This window comes from Varanus komodoensis, unplaced genomic scaffold, assembly GCF_004798865.1.
Source record: "Varanus komodoensis strain SLA01 unplaced genomic scaffold, ASM479886v1 scaffold21, whole genome shotgun sequence".
Taxonomy (NCBI): domain Eukaryota; kingdom Metazoa; phylum Chordata; class Lepidosauria; order Squamata; family Varanidae; genus Varanus; species Varanus komodoensis.
The window spans coordinates 15,020,252-15,040,199 of NW_025335589.1; the positions used below are offsets into that span (position 1 = coordinate 15,020,252).

The following is a 19,948-nucleotide window of genomic DNA, read 5'->3' on the forward strand; positions in this document are numbered from 1 at the left end:
TGACAGGCAGAGAACTTGTCCAAATCAAATTTGTGCATAACTTTTGTATGTGTAAGCACTGCAAAAGAACAATTTATCGCAAAAGATAGCCAGCTAATTTACAACTGATTTTAATTCAGACACATAGGTTAAACCAGTAATCTTCACTGTTTTTCATGCAGAACACACTTGAAGGCTGCCAAGGCCACATTGGAACTTTTCCCAGGCAGGGAAAGGTCTCTCTCCTTCCTTGCTGTAGTCAAGCAGAGATGCTGAGCACCAGGCTTGGCTGGAGGCATTTCAAGCTTTTCCTCCTCAATCCACTCCACATCATCCAAGCAAGACCAGCGAACAAGCTCTGACAGTGTCGTTTCTGGATCTTTTTCTTGTCACCGGGAGACTGCTCTGTGCTTCGAAATCTCCTGGCACAGATCCATGTTGCTTTCTCTTGTCATCACGTTCAGTTTTCTCTCCATCTTTGCAGTGTACCAGTGCAGCTAGCCAGGGTTGCCCCTCACTTCTTGGGCTCCTGCCCCACCACAGGCAACTGTATGTCCATTGTATGTCCGTTGTATGTCCATTCTCTCTTGTCCCCCGGCACCAATTCTACAGCTGTAGCATGACAGGTCTCCTGAATTCAGAGCCCTGAGGTCTCCTCCAGCAGCCCAGATCACAAGAGTGAGCCCATTGCTAAAGCAACCAACAAGGCAAAACTGGAGACCCCTTGCTAAAAATGAGCAATTACTACAAAGAAAAAGAGAGTGGAACACAAGTGGTCCTTGAGCTAATTGAGAGCCAACAATAGTCCTTCCGCCTTGCGATGAAGAATACTCGTTTAAAATAAAGCTGGAAATTATTCTAAGGAAGGCTATTTTCTAATGCCACAATGCATATTTTATACTTCCTCAGGCTATCTGCTATTGAGTCATGAGTGTCACATTTTAAAAATACTTCAGTATTAGAAAAGAATGTACTGATTTACTTATCGTACACTCCAACAGCTTGAGGTTCCTCGAATTTATAAGTACAAAGCACATAGAAGTCGTTCGTTCAATGTCCATTCTGCTGGAATTCCAGATAGTGGCTGTCTGCTGAAACATGAGTTCAGTAACCAAATATAGATGAGAAGGGTAGGAATTACATAGTCAGAGAAGACAGATGTAACTCAGAGGCCACAGTCACCTTAATGCCTACTGTGGACCAAGCAATCTTCGATGAATAGCTAAAGCAACTCCCAGCTTTCTTAGACAAAGGGTTGAAGATCTTCCATGCCTGAAATTGATTTTCTATGAAAGTCTTCACACTGGCTTGAGATCTGAAAGGTTTGTAAAGTCCTTTGGGGTTTTTTAAATTAAATATAATTGATCCTGCTTAGGTAGTTCTAAATCCATAGATAGATATTATTGCACATTGTGCTACAAATAAAGAAACTTCCTTGACTACTGCAATTTTCCTGAGTGCAAATTGTTTTAAAGCATCACATTTTTATTGTCTAAAAATTTTATTGCCATAATTAATTGCTTGTATTTTATTCTCACCATTTCCTTTTCTAATTGCTCCAAGAAAATAAGACATAATTATTTATAATAGTGCTGAAAATTATATTACTTATCTTTCACCTTCATTTGATGATTTATTAGTTTCCTTTTAATAGGTCTGAGATGGCATATTCATAATAAATTGTGTTGGTGTATTGTCTAATGTTTCAGAGATATGTTATCATTATTTCTTGTAAAATTCCATATTTAGATATAGCAATGTTGTAAAGAATCAAGAAAATTGCATTAAAAGGCTGGCTATATTTAATGTTCACTGATTTCTTCAAACAGTACAGTATGTTGTTTAACCATCACTACTAAACTTTTTAGAGAGATGAGGAAAGCATTTATAAATATGCTCCTGTCTAATCAGTCAAGTCTAGAAATAGCTCATAGGCTAGTTCTAATTATGAACATGTATGCTATTTGATAGCATTCAAGTATTATTTTAACTAGATTAGCCAGTATTTAAAGAAGGTCCTGGCAAAGGAAAAATGGATTTCCTTGATGACACTGTAGATCTATACATTCTGGCCCTAATCCAAAATAGAGTTAAAGGTACATAACCCCCACTGAAATAAATAGGGTGGACTGCAATAGCTGATCAGGCATTTGTCCCTAACCATAATCAAATCAAAGTGCACTGATTTGAAATCAAAGTGCACTGATTTGATTATGGTTCGTGACAAATGCCTACTTCATAGACATCAAAATAACTGCTAAGAGGAAGCAAACAGTGATAGATCAGAAAAGGACTTGGCATTTTGTTCAACCCTGAAATGTTTCATCCTCTAGCAATCTGACCATGCTAGTACGTCCTGAAGTATTTACACAGGCACCTGTTTTAGGTACCTGCAATCTGGTCAGATGACATTTCTGGATTTGAATTAAAACTTAACCATTCTTTGAGTAAGTGAATGGACTACTTGAAAGTAAATGGAGAAATTTTTGGTTGTTGACATTTAGTGAGCACCGACTTGCACAACATATGCAAACCCAATTCCAATGGGCCTGAAACCTTTCTTTGTTGCCTTTATTATCCCACTGGATGGAAGTTCTCCATTTCATTCTATACAATTCAGTTATCTTTGTCACTCGTTCTATTCCACAGGGGTTCAAAGTTGAACTGAAGTGTGACAGTTCCTACTTGAGCAGAGCATGTTATGTTTCACCCAGATCTCAGAGAGGGATCTGAGTCACTTACCACTATCATGAAAAAGAAAAAGATCTTAGCGACTTGCCAAGCATATTTCATTCAGATTGGAAGTCTGAGAATATTAGTAAGAAAAAGCACCATTTATAACCTTTTTAAGAGTAAGCATATTTTAAAAGTATTGAGAACAGAATTAAAACTAGGGTAGCCAATGTTAGTAGTTCTTTTCATAGTAGTTCCTCTAAGTAGGACTTCGGCTGGATACAAGCCAATGAAAACAAAAACTTTAGGAATCATCCAGCCAAATTTAAATATTCTTATGTCTTACTGGTTTCAACAATACAGACATACTGAATGCCCCGTCCATGGCTTCAGCATGTTGAAGGGGCTCCAATCAATTATGGAAAGGCAGAACTGCACTACTGCTCCCATCATTAGCATTGCAAGGATTGACAGACCTTCCCCCTTCAATGTACATGGGCTGAGTGTGAATACGTGCTATCTGGTTCCATATCTTGTGCAAGTCTATTTGCATACATCTCTATGCTCATAGGTTTCTTGCTTCAACCATTCATGCTTAGTGTAAGAACATGGACTGGGGCAGCCATGCTCACAATGCTGTGTATGGGACCAGCAGCGAGGTGGCATGGTCTCTTCATTGTACGGAGCCCTGCTTCTGCATGTATTGTGTGAAAGGGCCAGAAATGTCTTCCACCAAAATCAGTGGGACTCAGAATGGCTGAAACATGCTTAGATTGCGTTCTGTATGTATAAGCATGCAAGACATAAAGTCTGCAAGTTCAATCTTGATTCCCTGACATTTAATTAAGAGGTTTGACGGCTGAGCTTCTAAATCAAAGTTTCAATCCAAAGTTCCAAGTGCACATCAGTGCAAACTGATGTGTGGAGTTTCATGCATGCAAGCATGCCTATTTACTTAAAAAGAAGGAGCATAGCCTAGAGTTCCTCCATCAAAATGAATGGAGAAATCCTTGCATATGTTCTAGCTTTTTGTCTATAGTGTGCCTCCATGCAGGCAAGTAGCTTCTGAGCTTGACCATTCGTGTTCCATTTAATCCTTTCTCTTCTTTTCTAAAGATCTGAAGCTACAGGTTTTTTTAAGCTGGGTGCACTTTTAAAGCATTTGTTGGTAACTTGATATTGTAGCTTGTCACACAAAGCGAATTAAGAAAGTATTAGAGAACCCATTGTAAATAAAACACAGAGTCCATATGCCCAAGTTTTAGATAGTGAAATTATAAGCTAAGTGGTCGGTTTCCTAATAGTTTCCTTTCTGTGCCCAGTAATAAAAGTCTGAGAGAAAGAAATAATATTAAGTGATGCCTCTACCAGTCCAAAGCTTCAAGCACTCTAGCCATCAATTAACAGCTTCATGCAAGACAAGTCCCAGGGGAGCAGCTAAGTGTAACTAGAGCTTGTACAAGGCAATGTAAAATACATCCGATTGCATCCCATGACTGTCAGGTCATGCATCTATTACTGAAGTAAAATTGTATGGCATATGGTCAAATGCCATTTCAAAATTTTACTTACTTATTTATTTATTTATTTATTTAGAAAATTTCTATGCGGCTCCATTCGCCGAAGCCTCGGGGCGGCTCACAACATAACATAATGAAGTTTGTTGGTGTGTATTTTTTTTTAAAAGAATTGATTGCTGCATTCAAACAAAAATGCTGTTATCCATTCATTTTATTTTTGTTTTATCATCATTTCCCGGTGAAATGATCTCCATTTTTTGTGCAAGTCCCAGAATGCTCTCAATCTACTTCCCAAATATATTAGATCCATAGCCATGTGTGTAACCACAGCTGATTTTTTTTCCTATTCTCATCTTATAGTTTATGTGAAAGGCATTTTGGAGGAAGAGATCTAGGTACAAGTAGTTAAAATAAATAAAGTGGAAACTCACCTTGTTTGTTTTCTGGTTTGGTGAGACCCTCTTTCTGTTAGTAAATACTAGCATCTGGTTGAGATACTGTTTTCAGATAGGTGTCTCAGGATGCTCACAAACAGCATGAAGACAAAGGCCATCTTCTGCTATAAGTAGAGGGCATCAGTCCCTGGTTGCTTGTACTAGGCATGTGGTCCACATAGTGTGGATAAGAGCTGCTCATCAACCTCTTACCCTGTCACCTGTCTAGACCTTTTGAAAAGCCATCCAACATACTGACCAGCACTTCTCATGGTAATTACTTCTACAAGTTAGTTATGCATTATATGAAGAACTGTGTCAGGGGTGATTCCTTCCCCCACTTGCAGCTGGCACAGAAAGAACCATGGCAGCTGCTTCTCCAAAACTGCAAAAGCAGCCTCAGAGAAGGGCTTACCAGATGTTCTGGGGAGAGAGGAGGAGAGACAAACGGTGCCACCAAGATGCAGCGTATCCTGGCAGCACCTCAGCCTCCTTCCATCCTGCACAGAATGACTCCACCCTCAGAATAGCTCAGGCCACTTCAGGACTAGGCAATAGGAATGGTGGACAATACATAACTGATCTGCTGTCTTGACCTAAAGAACTCTTGCTTGAGTCCCACCCTTCCCTGTTCTATAGTGTTTCCTTCCTGCTCCAAGATGGATCAGCTCTCATGTTCTGCCTGAGTCATCCTGCATAGTTATCTTGGCAGTTCAGAGGCCTGTGCCAGTTCCTCCACATCTTCCTCCCACTCCTAATTTGAACTAGCTATTTGGGGAGACTGTGGCTTGGGAGAACTGGGCCTCTTCTCTACAGTGTGGTAGTTTTGTTAGTTTTGGTTTTGCTACAGTGGTAATGTTAGGTTTCAGGCAACTACTATGATCCATAGTTCCAATCACACAGAACCTACTACTCATTTATAAATATTAAATGATAATACTTTCATTTAAGGGCACATAGACTATGATACATTCATCTGTTCTGCACTTTGCCGCTGGTCTTGGTCATAAATAATGCATTAATGCCGATTCAAGAGTTAGGTGACATGAAGTTCATCACTGTTTTCAAGACTGGATTTATCTGTGTTCCAGCATGCAGGGCAGAAGCTGTGAGCAAGCTGTTCCACTGTCTTTAATGATGAAGGAGGGTTACTCTTCAGAGAAAAGCGCACATGTGGGAAACCATGAGAACACATCTGAAGATTCTTCATCTTATGAACCCTTTTATGATTCCCTATCAGACATACAGGACGCGGCATTTTCAAATGACCTATCGGCTTTTCTCAATGAAGAAGAGATAAGCAGAAGCCTTGACCTTGCTCACAGGTCCATTACAAATTCTTTAAAGGGGGATGAACAAGCAAAGCAGGAATGCACATATTACTTCAACACTTCTTTAAACTCACCAGACAGTGCCTCTTCTAGGGAGACCAAAGAGCATGATCCAGATCCTTCCAAGAGGGCTCAGGTGACCAGCCCAAACTCAGCAAAACCTCTTCCAGAGCAGAAGAACCAGACTACATATCCTCAGGAAGCAAATAATCGCTTAAATGTTACTGGGAAACAATCTAATCTATCTCCTCTTCTACCTGCAAGACCCAGCTTTATTCGGAGTCTAAAGAATGCTGAAAAATGTTGTCCAAGTGCACAACAGATGTACTCTAAGTCCAAGCCAGCTTCAGCAGGTGATGTCCCCTTCAAGAATAAGCTGTGTGACAAAGCAGCTACTTTGATTGAAGAGCTGTCTTCCATCTTTCGAGAAGCAGCCAAGACAAGAGTCAGGAGCCCAGATGGAAACTCTTCTTCTCCAGATAGTGGATATCTTTCCCCTAAAAACAAACAAATGGCCATGTCAAAATCCTTAAGGAGCGCAACCTCTGACAATACATGTCCAGAGATCATACCAGAGAGTATACCAGAAGTCACTCCTGCTGGAGAACCCAGGAAGGAAGGCTCCCAGGCAAATGTAGATGCCTTCCTGCACCAAGTCACAAAAGAAAGCCACAATCAACTATCACCCCCACGATTTATCCAGAAACTTAGGAGCCAAGAAGTTGCTGAAGGAAACAAAGTGCTGCTTGAATGCAGAGTTGCTGGAAATCCTACACCACATGTGAGGTAAGAATTATTTTCATCAACTATAACCAATGCTACTGTAGCTTCACATGTTTGTCTTGATGAGAAAGTTAAGTTGTTATGATCCACTGTGAGTTATATTTTGCATTACTGTATATACATGCTAAAAATAGGGATCTGCAAACTTCAGTTAGTGTTGGTGGTCAGGCAGTAACTCCAATCCATGACCTTACTCTGAATTCTCTCATATTTAAAAGAGAGTCTGGAGAGGAGGATTCTGCACCTGTCACTACTTCTGAGTACCTCCAAAGCCTGGAATAAAAGAAGTAGCTGATCCAACCTTCTCTGCAAGTTCCAAAGAGTGCCTTTCACTACTTCAGGCCTTCAGTATGAGAGGAAATCAAAGGGCCATTTCACATATAAGACAATAGAAAAGGTGCAACCACCCAATTGCTCAGACTCCATGTGGGAGCACACAAACAATCCATCTGTGCAAATTTGGACTAATGCTTTGTCTCTTCCTTGACTTTCCTCCCTTGAAACCTAAGAACAAACCACTGGGTATGGGCAGAGACAAACCAGAGGCCCTGGTTGTTTAGCAGCTTTCACTTGTAGCAGAAGCATTTGGGGAAATGTGCACCAGCCCAATGCCTCATTCAGAGCAACCCACAATTTAAACAATCTGGGTTGTCATTACTGGAGAACTGAGCCAAAGTAATCATTCCGAAGTTATGATTTGAGGAACACAGCCCTTAGCAATATGATCTTTGCCCACTAGTGCCTTCCCAGTATTAATAGGAATGCTGTGGATGATACTGCAACTGACAGCAACAGGGTATGCTGTTCGGGTGCTTTTGGACTCTTTTCTCTGCCACCCATACATTTCCTCTAATAAAGATCCTTAAGGGACCCCTTATGTACTTCCTTCCATTGTGAGAACTGCATATTTGTTCCTCTTGTTTAGCAATTACTAACACATAAGAATCTGTTCTGTTCAGTCACAAAATCATGCCCGATCCATCATGACCCCATGGACAACATTCCTCCAGACACTTCTGTCCTTCACCATCCCCTGGAGTCCACCGAACTTCACACCCACCACCCCAGTGACCCCATCCAGCCACCTCAACCTCTGCTGTCCCCTTCTTTTGCCTTCAATCATTCCTGGCATCAAGGTCTTCTCCAGTGAGTCCTTCCTTCTCATTAGGTGGCCAAAGTATTTGAGTTTCATCTTCAGTATCTGGCCTTCTAAAGAACAGTCAGGGTTGATTTCCTTTAAGATTGACTGATTTGATTTCTTTGCAGTCCAAGATTTCTCAGGAGTCTTCCCCAGCACCACAATTCAAAGATGTCAATTCTTCAATGCTCAGTTTTCCTCACAGCCCTACATTACAACTAGGAAAACCATAGCTTTGATTATATGAACTTTTGTCAGCAGGGTGATGTCTCTGCTTTTTAGTCTGCTGTCTAGATTTGCCATAGCTTTTCTCCCAAAGAGCATCTTTTAATTTCTTGGCTGCAGTCACCATTTGTGGTGATCTTGGAGCCCAAGAAAATAAAATCTTTCATTCTTCCATTCCTTCCCCATCTATTTGCCAGGAAATGATAGGACCAGAGGCCATGATCTTAGACCAGAGGCCATGATCTTAGGGCAGGCCTGGAACATTTTATTGCTTGAAGTGAAGCACAACATGACAGTCCTGTCACATTCCTTTTACAAAGACTCTACCTTTGATATGGTGTCCTCTACTGAAACTGAAGGCAATAGGCTGGCTTACAAGATGCAGGGCACACTTCCTGGCACCCACAGCTCTGTCTGTCAACATGTTGCTGCCCCTTCTGGTTTCTGGTACCTGAGACAGGTGCCTCAGCCTGCCCATCCTGCTCTTACGTTTACTCAGGGGCATTTAGTCAAGGAGTTTGTCAAAAGCTTTGTGGAAGTCAACAGACTTAATGCCTGCCAAATCACCACTCTTCATTGGCTTGTTAATACCCTCAAGCTGGGCTGGCCTTCTAAGGAAGCAGTGTAGAGAAGCAGGAGAAGCAGTGAATTACATCTCTCCTCATACACACACTACAGCCAAGAGAGAGCATCCCAATGCTCTGCTACCTGCAGCAGGTGCTCTAAGGAGAGCTCACCTGGATGTTGTGAATATGGCAGTGGCAAAAGGGGAAGGGAGAGGAGGTGAGGGGAGCGGAAGGGAGGTGGGAAGTAGAGCATGATGGGGGAAGGGGTGTGATGGGAAGTGGGATGATATAGTGGGGATGTGTGTTCTCTTCTGCCCTGGGTAAGGAATGAGCTTGTGCCACTGCTGCTTTCAAAGGTACACTAGAAGTCTGAGGACTTCCTTTTGCAGATGCTGAACTAACGCTTTTTCAGCAAGACATGTTCTTTAATTTGCTTAATCACTGTATCTCTAGAAATGCTTCCTGTCTGTTTATCTGGAGTAGACAGTAAGCTTAGTGACTTGTATTTTCGGGTTCCCCAGATTCCTTTCTTCAAGCAGCCAATATAGTTAAGGCAGTTTGGATAGTGGGAAAAGTTTGTGAATACAGTTCTCATCCCTACAGTGTATTAATTTCCAATCATCTGGTGGCATTATCTCATTGCTGCAAACAGGTGGGCACTGTCTGTCTTAGATTTCTAGCTTTATCATAGGAATCTGAAGAACTTGGGCTGCCCTTCAAGGTGTATAGCATCTACTGAAGCAGAAAACAATGGGCATGGTGTAGCTAAGCATGCATTGGTATTTTAACATGCATCATTTGGGATCAGAGTGACAGAGCCTCACAGGCATGGAAATTAAAAAATGGATTAAGGTGGCTTCTTTGTAAAAGTGGCCTAAACCTTTAATTCAGCAAAATGAGTCCAATTAGATGATCGCCGGCACATAAGCACAAGTACAGCATGTGACCTAACAGCTGTGTAGGGAATGCCTTCTGAATATTAACATATCAGTTTCAGTTTCATATCAAATGTATTCCTTAAAAGAGTTTGAGGTCAATAGAGTTGTCATTCATTCACATTTTGGCAAGCTTATATTCTTATAGTTATGATAATTACTTTCACATGCAGCCTGTGCTTTTCCATTCTCCCTCTCTACCATTCCCTTTAATTGCATGTGAAACTAATTGTGCACATGCACACTCACACGCACACCCCAGCATGCCATCATTTTCTCACCAACAGTCTGACACAGTCTGACATCAAACTGTATGTAAGGGCCATTTCATACCTTGCTCAAAGGTAAATTCCAGTTCGCCACTTGAGGCCAGATCACACAATTACTGGGCCAGCATGAATCCTGGCTTGGCAGAGGTATGGAGGTACGGTCTCTCATTCATTTCACCCATGTATAGTCCTGTGTTGTGCCATGCTGGGCTAGTTTGCACATCACAATAAACCGCACACTACAGAGGCTTAGTTGCTCACTTGCTATATCATATTACTCCTAACAGATGATCAGGCACACCGCAGCTTCTTTCCCCATGAGTCCTTCCACCCCAGCACTGACATATTCCATTCGCCTTCGCAGCTGGGGCAGAACCCCATTAGACTACTCTACTAATCAGTGCAAACATGCTTATTAGTGGAGCAAGGGTATTAAGAAAAATGGGAGGATATTTAGCATTTACACCTCAGGGAAATTAACTAAAAATAAAGCTTCCAGAGAGATTTGGGCAAATTCACTAAATGAACGTATTTTAGTGAATCTGTGCCGATTGTCCCAAAACAGTCAATGCAGTTCAGATACTGTAACAGAGCAAGACATATCCCCTAACATTACCTCAAGCCTGTTTCTTCACAATGTGGGAAGTTCACAGATACAGTGTGAATCAAAGAATGCGATATTAAGTACACCACTCCTGAGCAACAGACTTGTACAGTACTGTTACTGGCATGCGGACTGCAGGACATTCATGGAGTATTGGAACGCGTTTTGTCCAACTCATAGAAAAGCTTGCGTTCTCTCCATACCAAACCTTATTTAGATTCCCACTTACGACTGTCATGTCTGCTGGAGCCCCTAACACCATTACATCCTAGCTTAGCAAACCAGTTTCTATATATATGTATTTCCCAGATTTAGCTAGGTGTCTTTTCCCTATGGTCTGTCTTCTCAGAGCCCCATCATGTGATCCAAAAAGCCAAATTCTATTTATACTTTCTGCATCACCATCCTTCCAGAATATATCTGGGTGTTTTCCTCTCACTGGTAGGCTTGATGGAAACACCAGCTGTGTCCCCATATCTTTAGCCTTGCTTTAAAGTGCATAATTGGTGCCCATAAGGAATATGCAGTGTGGGCTTTGATGAGCATGCACAACCTTTCCATGGAGGCACAAACCAAACCTTGCAACACCCTGGATGCCAGATCATGTCAGCAAATTTCTTGGGCACACGCAATTATTTCTGTGAAGCAACTGAGGCAACTTCTCCCGCGCTGTTGCTGTAACACTAGGCCAGCTTCAGTAGCTTGGGAACCTCAAGTTTTGGAAAGAGGAAAGTTCTACCTGATTTCTGGAAGATGTGTATGGCTGAAAAAGAACACACATTGACCCCATGGGTTTTATAAAATAGCAAACGTATTATCCAAGTGTTGATCCCTATGTAGATCAGATGTTTCTTCTGTAGATAAGATGCTGTTGGAGTTGATGGGAATTATAGTCTAGGCGCATATGGAGGGTCAGATGTTCTCTGTCACTACTCTGCAATGACTTTTGCCATTTCCTACACATCTGGGCCCTCTCCCAAATGAGCGACAGCACAGCAAGACACACCTGGGCTTGCTTGGACACAGATATGGCAGGTGTGCGAACTCACAACTCCATGCAGGGGCTCTCTGTATGGTCGATGCACTTCACTTGATCACAATGTATTTTTAGCCACTACAATTTTAGTGGTCATATATTAGAGTCTACATACATAGGAAGTGGTTTGTACACACAGTGTCTTTTGCGCAGAGTGTAACTATAAAAGTCTCTAAGTGCTCACAAAGTACTTGTAGGCAGGCTGTTGTCAAAAGCGGACTGGCTCTATGAGTAAACAAACAAAAATAAGTATGTATCCTACTGGCATTAATGTCTCTTTCCAAATCTCTGCAAAGCTTGAATCTATATGCAGTGTCAGTTTCCTTCAGAAGTGTTGCTTGTGGGAAATACGAAAAATAGCTGGTTTTTGTGGAGATTCAACAAAAGACATTCAAATTGGGCTTTTGTCATCACATCACCTGGCAGAGGCCAGGGTTTCTACTGCTGAAACTAGGCATGGGTGTCCAAGAGTTTAATTTCTGCAACTTAATTCCATCATACTACTTTATATTAAGTTCCTCTCCCACCATTCTACCCAAAAAGCTTGCTTAATTTCTTACTATATTAACTATAACTATCCAAACATGTTTCAATGGGACTCAGTTCATTTGTGAATGCATTGTAGTTGCATTCCTTCAACTGAAGATGTCACTCTATCTCAAGTAAGGCGCAGAGGAGCAAGACCTTTTAACTATTCAAATCTTGTTTTAGTGACATTCCAAAACCCTCCTTGGTGTAAGGCACTTCTTAGGTCATTTCAGAGGTCACAGAACTGGGCAAGATTTCAAGATCTCCGAATCAATTTGCCAGGCATGATGATATGAACAGCAGGGCAGAGTGGTGAATAGGACGAGAGAAAGGCTGACTGGAGATGTCGTGATGTCTGAATCATGGCAAATTCTTAAGATGAAAGGGGAATGTTACAGACATTCAGACTGGACTTTGCCCATCACATCACCTGGTAGAGGCCACTTTGAGGTTCTGCAAACTCTTCTCACAGTTTCATCTTAGGGTTCTGACCATGATGTAGACAGCATGACTCCAACATCAAGTTATTTCTGCAACCCCCACCCCTAACTACCTCCACCAGTTGGCTTTGTCCAACATCATGCCTGAGAAATAGTTCTGTGGATCTTGAAACTCGGACCTTTGAATTGGCCTAATAAAGGTATTATACTAATAAGATTTTTTCCTAGAGCTGACCAAGATATCTTTGCTTTCTGTTTCAGGGAGTAACACCAGGGGGCAGAATTCAGCAATTTTACAGATATAAGTTAATTGTCAACATTATGCTGTTACTCAGAGCCCTGATCAAGAAATACACATAAGAGACAACTTTAGACTAATTATTTAGAGTCTCAGACAGACTGTGTAGGATTTTGAATGTGGCTTCTCCCATTTTGTCTAATTGTTGTAAGGGGAGTTTTCTGATTTGCTAGTGCTTCTCATGGAATTTAGGAGCCTGTTAAGTATTTGTTTTAAATGTCTTCACTAAAGCCATACAGGTAATATCATTTAGGTATCTTTTGTGTTTTAAAAATGCAATACCAGCTAATTTATGTACTATTGTATTTCAATGTATTTTATCATGTTGTAAGCCGCCCCGAGGTTTTGGCAAGGGGCGGCATAGAAATGTTATAATAATAATAATAATAATAATAATAATTCTGATTTATTCTGTTTAATCATCACCTTCGTAACATCCTTGAGCGAAAAACTCCCATACGGCTTACAGGAAACAGTAGACAGTCCCTGATCTCAACTTAGAATCTAAAAGGCACATTTATTTATTTACTATATTGCTATCCAATTTTTTTCCTTTCAAGGAACTCAAGGGAGCCTACATAATTCTCTTCCTCCTTTCAATCTTATCCTGTGAGGTAGGTTGGGCTGAGAGGCTGCGACTGGTCACCACTTGAGCTGCATGGCTGAGTGGGGTCTAGGACCAAGTCCTCCTGAGTTCCAGTCTTGCACTCTTTACTCTTGCTGCTGCTGCTACTACTGCTGGTTCTTGCACAAAGGACACAAGCATTGGGATACAGAGGAAAGCGGGGAAGCTTTAATGTTGTGGCTGATTTGCTTACCAGAGGGATGAGAATATATTCTAGACTAGGGTAGGCAACAATCAGCATCCATGCCCACCTCAGCAACATCATCCTCATTGCACCCTGCCACCCCTTTCCATTCTTTTAAAAGAAAGAGAAGAAATTCCAGTGTGCTGCTTAAATTTTTCGGCAGAACTCTACTGAAAATTAAATTAGACAAAGTAGGTGCCAGATGCAAACTTCTTCCCAGTGCAAATAAAACCACAGGGCCCTGTTCTAAATGGGGACCACAGTGAGGTGGAAGAGTAAAAGCCTCCTTCCCAGTTCAGACCGGTTCTCCTGCACCTGTGGATTGCTCTTTTTTTTTTTTTTTTTTTTTTTTGCAAAATTATTAGAGTATTGTACTTTGGATTAGTAGCTCAGTTCAGTTACTGCTTATCTTATTTGCCCAATCTTATCTGGCTTATCTGATGCAGTGTTATTCCTAACATTCAGGGCCAGCTGATAAGTCCTGCGTCAGTGGGGCTCCTCATCCACTGAAGCTTTTATTTTGAGCTTTGTAGGAGCTATCCATGGTGCTCTGAAACAGGAATCACCCGCCTCCCTTCCCTTGTTTGGAAACACTGAATGAAGAAATAAATATTTTGCACTTTAAGTTAAAATCTAATAGCATCTAAATCAAACAGCATCAATAGATAAGTTTTCAACAAGTGAAGAAATACAGTAGATCCATTGTTGTCAATGAACAACCGTATGTTATTGTATGGCTTTAATTGTGCTTCAGTGCATTGACTTTATTATTGTTTTAATCATGCTTTATTTATGATGGTAAGTTATCTTGAGTGCCATTTTTCTTGGTAAAAAAGTAAATAAAAGTAGACAAACAGAAAAGTGCCCACTTTTCCAACACTGGGCACTCCTTCACCTAGATTCTCAGAGGCTGGGCAGCCCCTTAGTATCACCTTCAAACCAAGCAGCAGAACTTTCCATTTTCAAGGGGGAAGATATGAAGCCATCTTTCCTGAGGGCCTTGGACAACCCTAGTCACCCCTAGGATGACTTGAAGTGGTTTCTTCCTTGGGTGCAACGTACACAGAAGTCCACAAAACATTTTCTGAAGAGGGAAATGAGGATCATGACAGAAGAGCCAGTTCAGCTTCCAGAAAGTACTACCTTATTTATTGTCAATTAAAACTGTACCCCTAATTTAAACTTACACAAAGCATTTGTCCATTTGGTAAATTTTATGCTCAACCATCTTACTCTTCAAGAGTGAGCTAGTTCAGCATGTTAGAATATTATAAGGGAAATATTATTCCATCCTGTGTAATTTGTAATGATGTGCCCCACAGGCTGTTTGTGGGAGGAAAATGGTCCTCCTTGATCTTTCCTCCCTGTTCCATAGAGTTGGCACCCCAGGGCTGCAATAAAACTTGGTCAAAACAAGCTTAGTGGCAAGTTCTCTCTAAATCAAGATCAGTTGTTAAAAGGGAATGTTTGGGCAAATCGTCTATTATAAGACTGAAGATGTCATTCTCCAAAACTTGCACTAACTGATTATAGTCTCCTGATGCTTGTTCTTCTCTATTGGAACAGGGAGACATTGGGAATGATTCAGATATGCACATTTTTCTTCTGGTATCTCATCACTCAATGACTCACAGCTGCAGGTAGCAGCAGCTCAGACAGAAAGGTCTACCAGTTTCCACAGATGAGCACCAGTGCATGGGAAAATGGACCCAACCAGGGGATATTGCAAAGCTGCAACTGAGGTATAGGGACTGCTGTGTCAGTGCTGCAAACATGTGCAGTTGTTGAATGAGTGTCAGCACCCAGCCCAGCATGGGTCATTGGCCACTGCCACCCACTCTGAAGATGCAAATCTATATAGTGATAACATGGCATACTTCACTTTGCCAGCATTCTAGAAAGGTTTGCTCCACCAGGCAATATACACTCTGCACTCCAAGGAACTGTGGCATTGGTGGTTGAATGCATTACTTATGCTGAAAAGCACTGAGCTTGAGGTGATGCCAGGTAATAGGAAAGCTTTGTGCATGGTAGCTGAGACATACAAGTCTGCACTTGCTGTTGCAGTTCTCGGGTGATAAATGTGCCCGTGTGAACTCAAGTTTAACCACTGATGTGACATTGAAAGCTGCAAGCCAAGAAGCTACCCAAAATATGACAGAATATGACGCATCAGTGGAACTCCTTCTACTGACTTCTCCTCCTCCTGGAAGGAATAATTTCAGCTAGCTTCTTGAGTTGCACTAGCTACTTTCTTGTTGCACTAGCAGCCATTCCCTCTAGGATAGCAGCCCAATAAATGTAAATTTCACAGAGATGTAAGAAAGGTCATCATCATAAAAATTCTTGGAAGTACCTGTGCCTTCCAGCCTTTGTACCATTAGTACCACATTCTTTGTACCACTGGCCTTTGTACCATTTTTGTAGTACAAAAGCTAGTTAATCTCAACAGTGCTGCTTTGAATGAGTATTGGCAGAACCACCCAAACCAATGTGTATGCTGTATCCTGTGTGGAAACAGCCATCTAGTATTGCTAGTAAATAGCCCACTTTTTGAAGAAGCTAGAAACAAAAACATGCCCATTTTCATGTAAATCTTCCCCTGATATATCACAGCAACATATTTCAGAAATTGCAGACAGTAGCCAGAGATATAAAGAATCACTCTGTGAACCTCTGAACTCTAGAGCTACCACAGCTGTGCCAACCAAAAAGGTGAACCTGACATTTGGAGCAGCTTGTGAACATCCTAATTCAGGATGAGGAGCTGCTGTTGGTAGTATCATGGCTAAAGATACTCTTTGCATTCTTGCCAGTTACAATTAGGACGCATTTAGAATTCAGTTTATTCCCCCTTAGATTACATTAAGACATGTAATTCTAAGACTGGGCCAGATACCTCAGTTTTTTAGAAACATAAGGGTCATTGTTCAATTTGTTGGCTGTGTCTGGAAATTCCAGACATCGGAAATCCAGTCTCCCAAATTTGTAAATGCAGATTTATGCATAGAATCCCTCCTCTAAGTGTTGCCTATCTCTAACTTTTCCTTTCTGAGATCTTAGCCTACACTTGGAATCAACTCTAGTGGCGAAACTGCCGTCACTGCTTATCAGCGTCCCTGCATCTACAGCACAGTGCTGTTCCAAGCCATTCTAAATTATTGTATTTAGTGGGTTTTTGACGTCTATCCATGCTTGCTTTTGCTCAAGATTGCATCTTGGACTGTTTAAAATTCTTGGAGGGAAACATTGCAATTGAATAACCAGATTTAGATGGCACATTTTTGAGGGATGCAGTACATTGCTTCATACATATTAATGTGGTAAATATAGTTATCACTTTAAAACATGACATAGTAAGCAAGGAATGTTTCAATGGAACTAAATTGTACAATGTCTAAAATGTGGATGTGGGTGTTTGCCTGTGGGTCGGGGGTGGGATAACAAAATGGAATAGTAGGTAAAGAATGAATGTGTTACACCGAGGTCTGGAACTCCTTTTAGGCTTGTGGTCTCTAGGGCAATTTTACATTGACTGCTTGAATTGCACCCAAGAGCAAACATGTGGTCTGGGCCAAAATAGATGTGATGACGACAGCCGCATTTGTTTATTCATATGTCTGCCCTGATCACATAGAAAGCAGGGGAGGGATGTCTTCTTCTGATGTGAAATGGGACATACAAGTGAGGAGAGCTCAACATTTTCCCTTCCCTGCCTGACTTGTCCACATGAAACCACTTACATGCTTTTCTTCCAACCTAGCTCACTTCCAACATCAGATCTAGGATGGAAAAAGCTGCCTGGGACAACAGTGAATGGGGAGGAAAGGTGAGAAACTGAGAATTTTGGTGCTTCTCACTCATTGTCCTGAGCAGGTCATCTCCCTCTTTCCCTTTCCTTTCATACTCAAAATGAAACCTGTAGAAGAGCAGTTCTTTATTGAAACTTGTCTGGTTACAAAACAGTATAAATCAAAGAAGCACTCTACCAGAATGGTGGGGTAAACATCTGCCTGTGTAAAGAGTTGAATCCAAACTGAAATCTTCCCTTCTGTCCCTTCCTTTCAGTAAAGTTTTTAACTCCACCCTGAGGGTGGCTCTTGTTGCTTGAGAACAAGATGGCAGGAACACCAGAGACTTCATAATTTGTCTGCTTACCTCACTGGCCATCACCTGATGGGATCAAGGGCTGGGTCTCCCAAAAGCTCCTCATCCTACCCCAAAAACATTTCTGCCCCTTCCAAAGTAGGCAGATTCTTGAGCCCAGCCTTAGGAACTTCACTAAGTAACCTTGAATCAATCAACTCCTCTTCCTCCCTTTCCTTGCTCCCCGCCTCCAATATATCTATCTGAGCAGCCTGTAATGAGTGAGAGACAGGCCTATTCTCTACATGCACCTCCTTTTCTTCATGTAAAACCAAGACTCCTGTCCCTCACCTTAAACACATCAACATGTCTTCAACAAACATGGCTCTCTTACAATGTCTAGTTTGGTCTTCCATCACTGGAGCTGAGGAAGTAATTATAAACATGATTATTCAAACTTCCAGTTTCCCACACACAGTGACATCAAGAGGTAATCAAGGCCAATACAGTAATAAGCCAATTTGCTATTATGCTTTTAGCAGATAGGTGTTAGGAAACAGTACGCTTCCTAAGCCAGTAACAATTATAGTGCTTACATATGACATTTATGCGTTGAAAGAAATACAGTTGGCTAAAGCTCCCCATCTTTAGACAGGTTCAGATGATATGCTGAGTCCTGGATGGCTGCCTGCCACCCCCCTCCCACCATGCTTGCCCCTCTTTCCCCTCTGGCTGCTATACCAGGGGATGGCTCACTGGAGCACTGAGAAGAGCAGAACAACAGCTGCCAAAAACCATCCCACACACCTGGCATATGCAGCAGGCCCTGGCAGAGAACTTGGGAGTGGGCCCAGCCCAAGGCACCCTATGCACCCCTCCCTACCACTGTGGCCACTGCACTAGGGTTCCAGCACAAGATGGCCCTTCCTTCCCTCCTGTTTATCAGCAGACCCAGCTGAGGAGCGGGAGGGGGACATGGACTTCCTTCTGTGCTGCCCAGTGGTAGCACATCATAAGTAAGCAGCAAAGTGGGAGGTACAGGTGCTGACAGGCAGAATTACCCTTTCCCACCAGCGCAACTAATGAGAACTTCATGAGTCAGATTGTATGGGTGGGAAGAAAGCCAAGCAGTCCTTTCTCAAGCCCCAAGTAGGGCTTAATTAGGAGACGATGTGGCAAAGTACAGATTTGTTGGTCTTGATCATAGCTTAGCATCTCGTATGGGTTTGGATGGCATGCTAACCCACAGAAGGTTTTCTAAATGCCACAACAAGCCATGGCTATTTGGAGAGGTTTATAAGGCACCCCCAGGTGGCTTACAAGCCCTTACAGGAAAGCAGGGGGATCCATATGACATGTTAAGCCACCTCCCAGTGGCTTCGCATGTCATGCAAACCTAGTGACTGAATTTTTTTTGAGAATAATTCCTTTTTAATTTGTAAAGATGTATATCTGTTACAAATGGTTCCATTTTAAGCATAGACTAAAGGGACTGGTATTTATGTTCACTAAAGATGTAATATTCAAACCAGATCTTCATTTTCAGAGGTTGAATATCCTCTGGTTGTATCATGGTTTCACAATACTGGTACCTTGATGAGAAAAGAAACCTTACTTTCTGTGTCTTCAGTGATATGGGTTGAACCTTAAGTTGTAACCCTGGGCTCAGATTTTGTGAAAACTGGCATTGGACATTACAGTGACGCTAAATGCTACTGTTTATTTTGGGAAGAACTCCAAAAGAGGTTGGACCTATGTTGAGCTGGAACTGAAGACTCTTGAGAGCTTGGAGTTCGTTCAACTGATTAGCAAATAGAATTGCCCATAAAAGTTGTTCTCAAGCAAATTACAAGTAAAAGTAAACATACAACTTTTAAGATCATGCATGGGCCACCTCTGTTGTTGAGGTATTTTCCCCTTAGCCTCCTGAATTGCTTCAAAGAAATTGATGTTCCTTCATGTTGAGCATGTGTGTAATTAAAAAAGATTATTACTTTGCCCTTACAGTACCTTTATATTAAAGGATGTGTATATTTAACAATCTCCATCAGATGTTCACAGCCTTGCCTTGTGTTTAGACATCTAAAATAGGGATTTTTCACTGCATTTAATAAGAAAACACAGAATGCAAAGATAAAAGCATTAATGTGGTTCTTAAACATGTCAAATAATCCTGTATGACCTGTCACCCATCAAGGCAAAAGAAGTCCACCACCAACCTACAGCAGTCCACCCTCTCCCTGCTTTGTGTTGTAGTGGCATGCCCTGTTTGGAATAATTTTTGACACTGTGCA

General features: G+C 41.6%; 1 protein-coding gene across 5 annotated transcripts in view; it reads left to right on the top strand.

The window, feature by feature from the left end:
• Positions 1 to 19,948, top strand: part of PALLD (palladin, cytoskeletal associated protein) — a 265,196-nt gene that overhangs the window by 18,628 nt on the left and 226,620 nt on the right. For 2 of the 5 annotated variants that reach the window (XM_044430705.1, XM_044430708.1), the window contains exons 1-2: positions 1,121 to 1,301; positions 5,698 to 6,723. In XM_044430705.1, coding sequence (XP_044286640.1) covers positions 5,699 to 6,723 — 1,025 coding nt within the window. In that variant the 5' untranslated portion in view covers positions 1,121 to 1,301; position 5,698. Of the gene's footprint in view, positions 1 to 1,118; positions 1,302 to 5,697; positions 6,724 to 19,948 lie in introns of those variants that run through there. The other 3 variants (XM_044430707.1, XM_044430706.1, XM_044430709.1) reach the window with 2 other exon arrangements.